The sequence below is a fragment of the Moschus berezovskii genome, chromosome 2 (assembly GCF_049115385.1).
Source record: "Moschus berezovskii isolate FMDL1 chromosome 2, NW_MosBer_1.0, whole genome shotgun sequence".
Lineage (NCBI taxonomy): Eukaryota > Metazoa > Chordata > Mammalia > Artiodactyla > Moschidae > Moschus > Moschus berezovskii.
The window spans coordinates 75,420,702-75,435,302 of record NC_142461.1 but is presented as its reverse complement, the minus strand read 5'-3'; the positions used below and the strand labels follow the sequence as shown (position 1 = coordinate 75,435,302).

General features: G+C 36.7%; 1 protein-coding gene across 4 annotated transcripts in view; it reads left to right on the top strand.

Moving 5' to 3' along the window:
• The window catches only part of ZRANB3 (zinc finger RANBP2-type containing 3), a 302,617-nt gene that overhangs the window by 179,848 nt on the left and 108,168 nt on the right, over positions 1–14,601 (top strand). For all 4 annotated transcript variants that reach the window (XM_088829053.1, XM_055397579.2, XM_055397578.2 and 1 more), the window contains exons 7-8: positions 12,456–12,627; positions 14,064–14,180. In XM_088829053.1, coding sequence (XP_088685179.1) covers positions 12,456–12,627; positions 14,064–14,180 — 289 coding nt within the window. The remainder of the gene's footprint in view (positions 1–12,455; positions 12,628–14,063; positions 14,181–14,601) is intronic.

Below are 14,601 nucleotides of genomic sequence, written 5' to 3'. Positions count from 1 at the left end.
TCATGTTCATAGAGTGGGTGACGCCATCCAATCATCTCATCCTCTGTCACCCATTCTCTTCCAGCCGTTGATCTTTCCCAACATCAGGGTCTTTTCCAATGAATTGGCTCTTTGCATCCGGTGGCCAGATTATTGGAGCTTCCACATCAGTCCTTCCAATGAACATTCAGGGTTGATTTCCTTTAGGATTGACTTGTTTGATCTCTTTATAGTCCAAGCAACTCTTCTCCAACACCACAGTTTGAAAGCATCAATTCTTCAATGCTCAGCCTTCATTATGGTCCAACTCTAATATCCGTACTTGACTACTGAAAAAATCATAGCTTTGACTCTATGGACCTTTGTTGGTGAAGTAATGTCTCTGACTTAATACACTGTCTAGGTTTGTCATAGCTTTTCTTCCAAAGAGGAAGCATCTTTTCTTTGCTGCAATCACTGTCCACAGTGATTTTAAAGACCAAGAAAATTCAGTCAGCCACTGTTTTCACTTTCCCCCCATCTATTTCCCATGAAGTGATGGGATGGATGCCATGATCTTAGTTTTCTGAATGTTGAGTTTTAAGTCAGCTTTTTCAGCTTCAAGAGGCTTTTTAGTTCCTCTTTGCTTTCTGCCTTTAGGGTGGTGTTATCTGCATATCTGAGGTTATTGATATTTCTCCTGGCAATATTGATTCCAGCTTGTGAATCATCCAGCCCAGCATTTTGCATGATGTACTCTGCATGTAAGTTAAATTAGCAGGGTGACAAAATACAGCCTTTATGTACTCCTTTCCCAATTTGAAACCAGTTTGTTGTTCCATGTCCAGTACTAACTGTTGCTTCTTAACCTGCATACATGTTTCTCAGGAGGCACGTAAGGTGCTCTAGTATTCCCATCTCTTGAAGAATTTTCCACACTTTGTTGTAATCTACACAGTCAAAGGCTTTAGCTTAGTCAATGAAGCAGAAGTAGATGTTTTTGTGGAATTCTCTTCCTTTTTTTATGATCCAGTAGATGTTGGGAATTTGATCTCTGGTTCCTCTGCCTTTTCTAAATCCAGCTTGAACATCTGGAAGTTCTCAGTTCAGATGCTATTGAAGCCAAGCTTGAAGGATTTTGAGCATTACCTTGCTAGCATGTGAGATGAGTGCAATTGTGTGGTAATTTGAACATTCTTTGGGATTAGAATGAAAACTGAACTTTTCCAGTTGTGGCCACTTCTGAGTTTTCCAAATTTGCTGACATACTGAGTGCAGCACTTTAGCAGCAGCATCTTTTAGGATCTGAAATAGCTCAACTGGAATTCCATCACTCCAGTAGCTTTGTTTGTAGTAATGCTTCCTAAGGCCAACTTGACTTCACACTCCAGGATATTTGGCTCTAGTGAGTGACCATGCTATCGTGGTTATCTGGGTCATTAAGACCTTTTTTGTACAGTTCTTCTGTGAATTCTTGCCACCTCTTCTTAATCTCTTCTGCTTCTGTTAGGTCCTTGCCATTTCTGTCCTTTATTGTGCGCATCTTTGCATGAAATGTTCCATTGGTATCTGTAATTTTCTTGAAGAGATCTCTAGTCTTTCCCAATGCCAACTGGAGTTAGAAAAGTCAGAGATCAAATTGCTAACATGCTTTTGATTATAGAAAAAGCAAGAGAATTTAAAAAAAATGTACTTCCTCTTCATGCTGCAGGTGCTTATCTGGCAATAGGCAGTTTCCCTGGTACCAAGTCATAGTCTCCAAGGTACCAGATTCTCTGAATACACAGACACCAAGAGGCTGGCAGGTTCATTTAACTTGCTTATGATCTGGTGAAATGTGAGAAGAGGTGTTTCTATTTGTTGTCAATCTCCTGTTTCATGGAAGGATCACTACAGCATTTTCCACAAACTGTATTAAAACAAAATCCATGAGGTTGCTAATTTAGAAGGAAATGGGGCTTCTGCAGTTTCATTTTGCTTGGTTTTGTTTTATATACAATGATACAAAGTTAATTTAAGATATAGAATTGGAAGAAATGGTTTGGATAAAAAATTTGAAAGGGTCTGAAAGAGATGGGAATACCAGACCACCTGACCTGCCTCTTGAGAGACCTGTATGCAGGTCAGGAAGCAACAGTTCGAACTGGACATGGAACAAGACTGGTTCCAAATAGGAAAAGGAGTACGTCAAGGCTGTATATTGTCACCCTGCTAATTTAACTTATATGCAGAGTACATCATGAGGAACACTGGGCTGGAAGAAGCACAAGCTGGAATCAAGATTGCTGGGAGAAATATCAATAACCTCAGATATGCAGATGACACCACCCTTATGGCAGAAAGTGAAGAAGAACTAAAGATCCTCTTGATGAAATTGAAAGAGGAGAGTGAAAAAGCTGACTTGAAGCTCAGCATTCAGAAAACGAAGATCATGGCATCTGGTCCCATCACTTCATGGGAAATAGATGGGGAAACAGTGGAAACAGTGTCAGACTTGATTTTTTTGGGCTCCAAAATCACTGCAGATGCTGATTGCAGCCATGAAATTAAAAGATGCTTACTCCTTGGAAGGAAGTTATGACCAATCTATATAGCATATTAAAAAGCAGAGACATTACTTTGCCAACCAAGGTCCGTCTAGTCAAGGCTCTGGTTTTCCCCGTGGTCGTGTATGGATGTGAGAGTTGGACTGTGAAGAAAGCTGAGCACAGAAGAATTGATGCTTTTGAACTGTGGTGTTGGAGAAGACTCTTGAGAGTCCCTTGGACTGCAAGGAGATCCAACCAGTCCATTCTAAAGGAGATCAGTCCTGGGTGTTCATTGGAAGGACTGATGCTGAAGCTGAAACTCCAATACTTTGGCCACCTCATGCGATGAGTTGACTCACTGGAAAAGACTGATGCTGGGAGGGATTGGGGGCAGGAGGAGAAGGGGACGACAGAGAATGAGATGGCTGGATGGCATCACCGACTCGATGGACATGAGTTTGAGTGAACGGGAGTTGGTGATAGACAGGGAGGCCTGGCGTGCTGTGATTCATGGGGTTGCAAAGAGTCGGACACGACTGAGCGACTGAACTGAACTGAACTTGTGGATACTTATTTCTGACCATCAAGATGTGGATGCACATTTCTTAAAATTCTCACACATTATGTCTTTTCAGCCTGCAAAAATATGAGAAGCAATACCACACTGGTGGGGGAAGCAAACCTTCCCTCTCTCTGGCAGCCTGATGAGCCCTGAGGCTGTCTGCAGCAGAGTCAGCATGGTGACAAGACAATCTTGCAGTGACACTCACCCTTGAAGGAGAAGGGCACTTTGATTGTGCTGTATGCTAGGATTCAGGAATGAACAATGAAAGTGGAACTGAAACAGGGAAAGAACTGCTTAATTAAGAGCAGTATGAAGTATTGGCTTTGGAAAATCTGGTTTTCATAAACCAGAATCGAAAGAAAGTCTAAACCCAGTATTGCTTACTTTGCTCCCTAAAATGACAGAGGTCTAGTGAGGTAATTTTCTGGCAATACACAGGTCAGGGAAGGTAAAGTAAGCAACTCAGGGGTGAGATAATGACTCCTTTAGAGCAAAAAAAGGGACAGCCCTCTATTACCAAATAACACTTTTGTCAGGGCCTTTGTAGCATGCATTGTTCTCACCCCTGTCTTATCATTTTGATAAGGACCTTATTGTCTTTTTACCAACTTATTGCTTGAAATGATAATAAAGCCTGTCTGTTTGCTGTTTCTAGGCTGTGGTATGTTTCCTAGTGGTTTGGTTTTAAAAAATAGTAGTACTTAATTTAAAAAATATATGTATTCTCAAAGAATTAAAGTAAGATGTGGAGAAAGTCTAGAAAATGATGAATGAACAATATGAAAATATTAATAAAGAGAAAACTTTTAAAATTCTAAAAAGAAATCCTGGAGCTTAAAAGTAAAATAACTGAAAAGAAAAATTCCCTACAGGTATTCAAAAGCAGATTTGATCAGGCAGAACTTGTCTCCAATTTCTCCATCCCTTCTTTTTTTTTTTATGTTCTTTCTCAAGCCTTTATCAAGTTTAGTAGAAAAACTTTTGTATACATATATATAAATATGTATAATATTTATATTTTAGAAAACTTACAAATTTTTGCCTAACTAAAAAAATTATGACATTTTGATTCCACTTGTTTGACTTAGTATGAATAGAATGCTAGATTCCTAATTAAAAAGTAGATACACAACAAGCAGCAGAGGTTTACTGAATAGCATAGGGAACTATAGTCAATATCTTGTAATAACCTGTGATGGAAAATAATTTCAAAAATCATATATGTATATTTGTATAACTGAGTCACCTTGCTGTGCACCTAAAACATTGTAAGTCAACTATACTTCAATAAAATATTTATATTAAAAAAAATTAAAAGATAAAAAATAGAACCAGAGAACTTGAAGATAAAACAATGGAAATTTTCAAGTCTGAGGAAAAGAAAGAAAGAAGAATGAGGAAAAGTGAACAGAACCCATAGGATCTCTGTGCACTGTGGACTCCCAAGAGAAATGAGAAGAAAGGGGCTGAGATTATTTGAAGAAATAAGGACTAAAAACTTCCCAAATTTGATGAAAGACATTATAAACATCCAGAAAGTTCAACAGACTCCAGAATAAAATAAACCAGAGGTGGCCCATATCCATATACATTATAATCCAGCTTTCTAAAGACAAAGAGAATCTTGATAGCAAGAGCAAAGCAACTCAATGTGTAGACGGGATCCTTAGAATGATTAATAGCTGATGTCTTAATCAGAAATTTTGGAGGCCAAAATCAGTGAGCTGATATACCATGTGATTCAGTAGTTTCACTTCCAGCTATATTCCCAAAATAATTGAATGCAGGGTAGTGAAGAGGTATTTGTGCCCTTATTCATAGCAGCATTACTCAAACTAAGTTAAACAGCTTATTCAGTTCAGTTCAGTTCAGTTCAGTCGCTCAGTCATGTCCGACTCTCCGCGACCCCATGAATCACAGCATGCCAGGCCTCCCTGTCCATCACCAACTCCCGGAGTTCACTCAAACTCATGTCCAAAAAGAAAAAAAAACCAGCTTATTAACATTAAGCAAATCAAGTATCCATGAATTAATGGGTAGGCAAAATGTGGTTTATACATCCAATGGAATATTCAGTCTTAAAGAAGAAGGAAATTCTGACATAAACCACAACATGGATGAATCCTGAGGACATTATGATAAGTGCAATAAACCAGTCTCCAACAGACAAATATTGTGTGAATCCACTTATGTGATCTACCTAATCAAAATCATAGAGATGGAAAGTAGAATGGTGCTTGCCATGGGTTGCGAGTAGGAGAGAATGAGGAGTTATTGTTTAATGGTATATAGTTTGGGTTTTACAAGATGAAATTTATGAAGATGATCAGTGGCGATAGTTATGTAGCATTATGAATATATTTAATACCATTGAACTGCATACCTAGTAATGGTCAAGATGGTAAATTTTATGTATATTGATCACAGCTTAAAAAATGAAAAAATCAATTAAAAGTAGATTATAAACTAAACTATAAAACCTGAAATTATAAAACTCAAAAGGAAACAAAGGAATATATTGTATTTAGGGTTAGGCAAATATTTTTATACAGGATGCAAAACACATGTACTGTGAAAGATAAAAGTGATGAATTTTACTTCATAAAAATTGTAAAAGTCTCTTCCAAAGACACTGGTAAGACAATGAATGGATAATACACAGACAAGAAGAAAATATTTGTAAAGTACATATTTGATAAAGGATATATAAATTCCTATGTGTGTATAAATACATGTATTTTAAAATATACAAAAGAAACTTATAAAAGAAGATATCAGACCTCTCAAAACTCAGTTATAAAGCAAAGAGATATCAAAAAGATAAGGTGAGATCAAAAAAGCACTTGAAAAGATGCAACATCATTAGTCATAAGAGAAATGCCAGTTAAAACTGCAATGAAATACATGCATTAGAATAGATAAAATTTTACAAACTGAAAATACCAAATGATGTTAATGCATGATGCCAAAGAACTGGAATTCACATACATTAATGATGGGAATGTAAAATGGCATATAAACTTTTGGAAACAAGTATGTCAATTTTTTATAAAGTTAAACATACTTTTAACATACAACCCAGCAATCCCATTTTGAATATTTAGTTGAGATAAATGAAAACATGTGTTCATTCAAAAATATGTATGCAAATGTTTACAGCAGTTTTATTTAATAGTCACTTAAAACTTGAAACAATCCAGATGTCCTTCAGCTGGTAAATGTACAAACAAATCATAAAATATCCATGCAGTGGGATATCTTACTCAGCAATAAAAAGGAATGAACTACTAATATATCCAGCAGTACACATGAATTTTAAATACAGTGCGCTAAGTGAAAGAAATCTGATTTAAAGGCTGCATACTGTCTGATTCTGTTTATATACCATTCTGGAATGTGCAAAACTGAGGGGCAGAAAACAGATCACTGTTTCCCAGAAACTGGGAGTAGAAGAAAGGGATTGCCACAAAAGGACACAAGGGAAGTTAACTTTGAAAAAAAAAAATCAGAAGGTGGTTTCCAAAGTTGACTGTCTATGCTTGTGTGTATGTGTTTCAGGAACAAAGCTAAGTATTCATGTTCTTTACCATGCTTCCTATTTTATCATCTTAAACGAATTGTGCTGTCATGTTTGACTCTTTTGCAACCCTATGGACTGCAGCCCGCCAGGCTTGTTTATTTTACAGACAAGAATATTAGAGTGAGTTGCCATTTCCTCCTCCAGGGGATCTTCCTGACCCAGGGATTGAACTGGTGTCTCCTGTGTCTCGTGCATTGGCCAGTGGGTTCTTTTACCACTGAGCCACCTGGGAAGCCCCTTGTAAGCTACTATTAAGTGCTTATTAAGAAATGCCTCTTTTAAATTATACATGGTGAAAAAGAAAGATACAAAGAAGTTTATTTATTCTTGTTTAGAATTGGAGAAGGAAATGGCAACCCACTCCAGTATTCTTGCCTGGAGAATCCTGTGAACAGAGGAGCCTGGGAGGCCACAGTCCATGGAGTGGCAAGAGCTGGACACGACTTAGCAGCTAAGAGAGAGAGAGAGAGCGTACAAAGGAGAAACAGATTTTCACTTACCTTGTAAATGTGAGTGAGGAAATGGCTGTATTAATTCCAAAAGAAGTTTAAAGATTCATGCTTCATTACTTCTTTAGAGACCTTTGAAATTTTGTTGTTGGTATTAATTTTAGGTTGTTAGGGATTGAATTTCCTTTATGTTTAAATGTTTATTTCTACCCTAAGCCAAACTGCTGCAGCTTTGTCCTTTAAATTTTTTTCTTACTCATTTATACCTTTCCTCTTTCATGGATACACCTTATTTCATTGCCATTGTACTTGTTTTGTGAGATGAGCGCACTCATCTCACATGCTAGCAAAGTAATGCTCAAAATTCTCCAAGCTAGGCTTCAACAGTACATGAACTGAGAAATTCCAGATGTTCAAGCTGGATTTAGAAAAGGCAGAAGAACCAGAGATCAAATTGCCAACATCCGTTGGATCATAGAAAAAGTAAGAGAATTTCAGAAAAACATCTGCTTCATTGACTACACCAAAACCTTTGACTGTGTAGATCACAACAAACTGTGGAAAATTCTTAAAGAGATGGGAATACCAGTCACCCTGACCTACCTCCTGAGAAATCTGTATTCAGGCCAAGAGGCAACAATTAGAACTGGATATGGAATAGCAGATTGGTTCCAAATTGGGAAAGTAGTACATCAAGGCTGCATATTTTCACCCTGCTTATTTAATTTATATTCAGAGTATATCATGAGAAATGCTGGACTGGAAGAAGCACAAGCTGGAATCAACACTGCAGGGAGAAATATCAGTAACCTCAGATATGCAAATGACACTACCCTTATGACAGAAAGTGAAGAAGAACTAAAGAGCCTCTTGATGAAGGTGAAAGAGGAGAGTGAAAAAGCTGCCATAAAACTCAGCATTGAAAAAACTAAGATCATGACATCCATTCCCATCACTTCATGGCAAACAGATGGAGAAACAATGGAAACAGTGAAAGACTTTATTTTCTTGGGCTCCAAAATCACTGCAGATGGTGACTGCAGCCATGAAATTAAAAGACGTTTACTCCTTGGAAGAAAAACTATGACCAACCTAGACAGCATATTAAAAAGCAGAGACATTACTTTGCCAGCAAAGGTCCATCTAGTCAAAGTTATGGTTTTTCTAGTAGTCACATATGGATGTAAGTTGGACTATGAAAAAACTGAGCACCGAAGAACTGATGCTTTTGAACTGTGGTGTTGGAGAAGACTTTTGAGAGTCGCTTGGACTGCAAGGAGATCAAACCAGTCAATACTAAAGGAAATCCGTCCGGAATATTCATTGGAAGGACTTTTGCTGAAGCTGAAACTCCAGTACTTTGGAGTTTTAAAGAACTAACTCACTGGAAAAGACCCTGATGCTGGGAAAGATTGAAGGCAAGAGGAGAAAGGGATGACAGAGTATGAGATGGTTGGATGGCATCACCAACTCGAGGGACATGAGTTTGAGTAAGCCCTGGGAGTTGGTGATGGACAAGGAAGCCTGGTGTACTGCAGTCCATGGGTTCCAAAGAGTTGGATATGATTGAACAACTGAACTGAACTGTATTTGTTTTATAATTTTCTTTCCTTCCCATGAAACTAATGAACCTTAAACTTGAGAATCCCTTGCTTATATAGGACTCTTTCAAGGCTCTGGGAAGATCTTGGTCAATTTTCACAGTTTTATGTCTTGTAAAATTTATAGAAGTAGCCTACTTTAATCTTAATAGATTGAAAGATCTCTTTTCAGTTCATCAATTTCATATATATGTACATACATATACATGTGTATTTATTTAATTGTCTGGTGGTGTTGGATATCAATAAGCATTTTATGTATCAGACTAAGAGGAAATGGTATTGGGGTACATTTTGTTTGAGTTTATGTAATTCTGAGTAATTTCCTTTGTTTAGACATTGTTAGGTAATAGTTCGCCATCTCAATGTAGGAATGGCTTCCAGGAATACTCATAGTGCAAGGATGGCAGTTGTACTGCAATGTGAACTTCTCCTCTGTCACCTGTACTAGAAGAATATGAGTAGTGGAGGGAAACAAGGTTGAAATATACAGAGCCAGAGGATTAATACATAAATAATTCCAATTCTTACAGCTCATATATGGTAGAATCTTGATGGAAATGTTTTCAAGTTTGACAATTTAAAAATATACAACATGCTGATAAATTATGAACCTGAAACTTGTTATTAATAAATAAAATTTGATAATCCATGCTTGAGTAAATCTGAATTACCCTGTTTCTTCAAAGAAAATATTACAGAGTTGTTCTATGAAGAGGTAATCAAAGTGTAAGCAGTGGAAATTGTAAGAAAAACATTATAGTTGTGATTATAATTGTGTCCAGTTAATTAATAAGAATCTTTTCTTTTCCTGAATTTGGAAATTTCTTTTCCTGAAAATATGTGTAGATATTTATAAGCTTTTTAAGTTGTAGAATTTGTTGTGATATTTTCTGAATTGAATTTTTTAAATTACAAAAGCATTTGCTTATTATAAACAGTCAAGGCAGAATACAGGCATACTTCATTTTATTGCGCTTCTCACATAACACATTTTTTTTAATATTAATTGAAGGTTCTGGCAACCCTGCATCAAAGAACTGTATCAGCACCATTTTTCAAATATTATTTGCTCACTTCATATCTCTGTGTTCACATTTGGATAATTCTCATAATAATTCAAACATTTTCTTTATTATTATAGTTGTGGTGGTATCTGTGATAAGTGATCTTTAATGTTATTATAAAAATACTATGACTTACTGAAGGTTCAGATGATAGCTAGTATCTTATAGCAATAAAGTACTTTTATTATATACATTGTTTTTTTAGACGTAACGCTAATGCACACTTAAGAGAATACAGTATGCTGCTGCTGCTACTGCTAAGTCGCTTTAGTCATGTCCGACTCTGTGCAACCCCATAGACGGCAGCCCACCAGGCTCCTCCATCCCTGGGATTCTCCAGGCAAGAACACGGGAGTGGGTTGCCATTTCCTTCTCCAATGCATGAAAATGAAACGTGAAAGTGAAGTCGCTCAGTCTTGCCCGACTCTTAGCAACCCCATGGACTGCAGCCTACCGGGCTCCTCCATTCATGGGATTTTCCAGGCAAGAGTACTGGAGTGGGGTGCCATTGGTTCTCCAAATACAGTATAGTATAAGCATAAATTTTATATGCACTAGGAAACTATAAAAATTGTGTGACTCGCTTTGTTGTGATGTTGCTTCATTGTTGTGGTCTGGAACTAAATCCAGAGTATCTCTGAAGTATGGCCGTAGATATACATGTATTGCCTCCATCATAAAGCCCCCTGCCCAACTCCCTCTCCACCCTATCTCTCCAGATTGTCACAGAGCACTGGCTTTAGGTGCCCTGCTTCATACAGCAAACTCGGCACCGGTTGTCTGTTTTACATATGGTACTGCATATATTTCAATGCTGTTGTCTCAAATCATCCCATCGTCTCCCACTGAGTCCAAAAATCTGTTCTTTACATCTGTGTCTCCTTTGCTGCCCTATACATAGGATCATAAGTATCATCTTTTAGATCCCATATATGTGCATTAATATATGGTATTTGTCTTCCTTCTGACTTATTTCACTCTGTATAATAGGCTCTGTGTTCATCCATCTCATTAGAACTGACTCAAATGCATTTGCTTTTATAGCTGAGTGATATTCCACTGTGTGTGTGTACCACAACTTCTTTATCCATGCATCTGCCGATGGACAACTAGGTTGCTTCCATGTTCTAGCTATTGAAAATTGTGCTGCATTGAACACTGGGGTTATGAGTGTGTAAAGTTTTAATTATGTGCAGACATAAAGCATTAAAGGAAGTCAAAATACTTCAATGAACAGATTTCAGTAATTCAACTTATAGCAGTTGTAACTAAACTTATTTTATTTACAATGCCAGCACTTAGTTTTGTTTTTTTTTTTTTAAAAAACAGCAAGAATTTCTTATTGATGACAACTAAATGGTGTCTGTCTTTTTATCACACAGAAGTTTCATGCATTCACTATACATTTCTAGTCAGTTCTACATGCAAATACATGTTGTTAATATTTTGGGTACTATTCCTATATGTTTGCTATCAAAATACATAAACCTAAAAAAAAATCGGTATCAGCAATTTACAAGTGTCTCAAAATAACACTCTGTATTAAAATACCACCAAATCCCACTAAAATGAAGTTATTTAATTGTTAATATTAATAATTGTAATGCAACCTAACAGGAAATTTTCCTTTGTTAATTATTCTCTGGTAGCTATTTTCAGTAGTTTTGGCGCCCAGAAGACCATTGTGAATTTTGTGGACTGGTATGGGGGTTGTCACAATGATAAAGGGATGCTATTAGGCCAGCTGTCTTGATGTCCAAGTTCATTCAGTACATCCACCAAATGTAATACCTACCCCTGGTGCTTGGTGCTTCCAACTCCTGATCTCAAAGATCTAGAGGATAAGTTCCCTTTTGCAAACATTTTTGAGGTGTTGCTTGCTTTCTTTTATCAAGTCATCTACTGCTTGTCTGACTTCTAAACATTTGTTGAATATCCTCTGATGTTTTCTCTCCCAATCTCTTGTTCAAAAGGCATTTGTACCTTTTTCCCTGCCTTTGCTCTCAATTCAGTGGTTCAAAGGAAGAAGAGCTCACCAAGTGATCTGTCTGCTGTGCATAAAAGTTCAGTGGGAGATAATATTGCCTCCTATAATAGTAGAAAATGTTTTAGGTGGTTTTTGTTGTTATGTAGCCTGACTGGTGTTCTGGCAGTTAGTGCTTAGTTAGGACTAGATCTGCTAAACACAGTGCCTTATGTGAGGTCACCCAAAATGCCAGTGGTATTCAGGGTTATCAGTTTTGCTCAGCCTTATATTCAGTTCAGTTACTCAGTCATGTCCAACTGTTTGCAAACCAATGGACTGCAGCACACCAGACTTCCCTGTCCATCACTAACTCCCAGAGCTTGCTCAAACTCATGTCCATTGAGTCAGTGATGCCATCCAACCGTCTCATACTCTGTCGTCCCCTTCTCTTCCTGCCTTCTAACTTTCCCAGCATCAGGGTCTTTTCCAATGAGTCAGCCATGTATTAACTCAACATAAACACTATGTTTAAACATTAACATTTCCTATAGCTGAGAGTAATGTATAATCTTATTCATTACTATTTCTAAAGAAGAGTTTTTTGAAACTAATTTGCATTCAGTAATGAAACTAAAAACAGTATCATGGCTCCTTATCTTAAAAGGAAGAACACATTGGATAAATTGTTTTCTTACTCTAGCATCTAGCTTTGCTACATTTTTTTTTTCTTCATACTAACAGATATTTTGGTAAAAGACCACGGTGGGATTGCAGAGGAGCATCAAATCTTAATGAACTTCATCAGCTATTAAGTGACATAATGATTAGAAGATTAAAGACTGAAGTTTTAACCCAGCTGCCCCCTAAAATCAGACAGCGTATTCCATTTGATCTTCCATCAGCAGCAGCCAAGGTGAGAACCCATGTTTGATTGAAAGTCTTATCTGAAATCATTTTGAATTATACTATGAAAGATTGCACATATTTTATATTTCACAGAAGGAAAAATTCAGTCTTAAAATAGGTTCAATTAGTAAAGCCATATGAATTGTCTTATATCATTTCAAAAAAGCAGGAAGAATTTAAATTTAGTCATCAAATAATGTGAAAAGATTTAGTATCTTTGCTAAGTAGCTTCAGTCGTGTCCGACTATGCAACCCCATAGACGGTAGCCCACCAGGCTCCCCCATCCCTGGGATTCTCTAGGCAAGAACACTGGAGTGGGTTGCCATTTCCTTCTCCAGTGTGAAAGTGAAAAGTGAAAGTGAAGTCGCTCAGTCATCTGACTTGTAGCGACCCCATGGACTGCAGCCTACCAGGCTCCTCCGTCCATGGGATTTTCTAGGCAAGAGTACTGGAGTGGTTTGCCATTAGTATCTTTAGTCTTTAAAAAATAAATTTCTGCTGAATGGTGAAAAAAACACTTCAATTGCTGCATAGAGTTAGTATTAAGAATTCTAAGTATTTGTAGGGTGTGAAGCCCAGTAATTAGCAAGAAAAGTTCAGCTTCTTGCTCTTAAGTACACATAGCTGTCTTCTAGAATAATTTGGTTGCATCCCCTGGTTCTGGAAATCTTAAAACTCCGTGACCATGTTGTAAGATGTGAAGTTCAACTTACTAGAAAACCAAAATTGTATTTTTCCCAACCCTTATCTACATTTACTTTTGGGGAGTATGATCCTTGTGTAATCTCTGAAATTTCTTCAAATCTGGAGATAACTATCAGCAAATACTACTTATTGCCTTGTTTTATCTTGAAAGCTTAAAATAAGGATTTTATATATTAAAGAAAACACTGAGCAATAGAAGTAAAATAAAAATGGTCTTATTTTCTGTATCCATTTTTTTAAGAAAAGAAAAATAAAAGTGTCAATGTCCTATCACATTTTTTATTTGACAATATTCCCCAAGTCTTTACGCTTATTTAAATAAAATCGTACCATTAAATTAAATGCTCTGCTACCATATATATTTTTGCTACTGTGTATTGTTTCTATTTTTACCTAAAATTTTTATTTATTTACATTTTTTCTTAAATTTTTATTTTTTACTTTACTAAATGTTCCTTTGTTAAGAGAAGGCTGCAACTGTTTGATTTATGGTGTTAGCAAAGGGCTTAGTTTTCTCCCACACCTAGTCATTGCTTTCTGTCATTAGCACAAACATGTGTCTCACCTGCCTTCACACTGATGTTTTTAAATGAACACACTGGTATCTTTGAGAATTTATGTATATATGTATTTTTTATATATAAAAAAAGAAAATAAGTAGGATGTGATTAATTATTACATTAATTGCTGTCATGTTTATACCGTATTTCTAAACATTGTTATTTTCTCCTACATAGGAATTGAATTCCAGCTTTGAAGAGTGGGAAAAATTAACGAGAGCTCCATATTCAGGTGCCACCGAGACTGTCATGGGGTTGATTACACGCATGTTTAAACAAACTGCTATTGCCAAGGTACTCATTACCTGACCATCCTGTGTTTGTGTTGATACAAATTATTTAATGAATTTAATTTTTTAGATTAATCAACCTAGTTGCATACTGCATCATGTCTTTGCCATTTAATTTTTTTAAGTATTTATCATGGAAAAATTCAGACATAGTCAAAGTAAACCGTATAATGAGCACTGTTATACCTGTTCATATATATATATATTCATGTTCATATATATAAATGTGGAGTAGGATTGTGGTGCTTATTAATTTATTTGGCTGCATTAGGTCTTGGTTGCAGCATGTGGGATCTTTGTTGTGTTATGGGGGGTCTTTCATAGTGGGGTGCAGGCTCTCTTGTTATGGCTCACAGACTGTCTAGTTGTGGCATGCAGGCTCAGTAAGTTGTGGTGTGAGCTTAGTTGCTCTGCAACATGTGGGA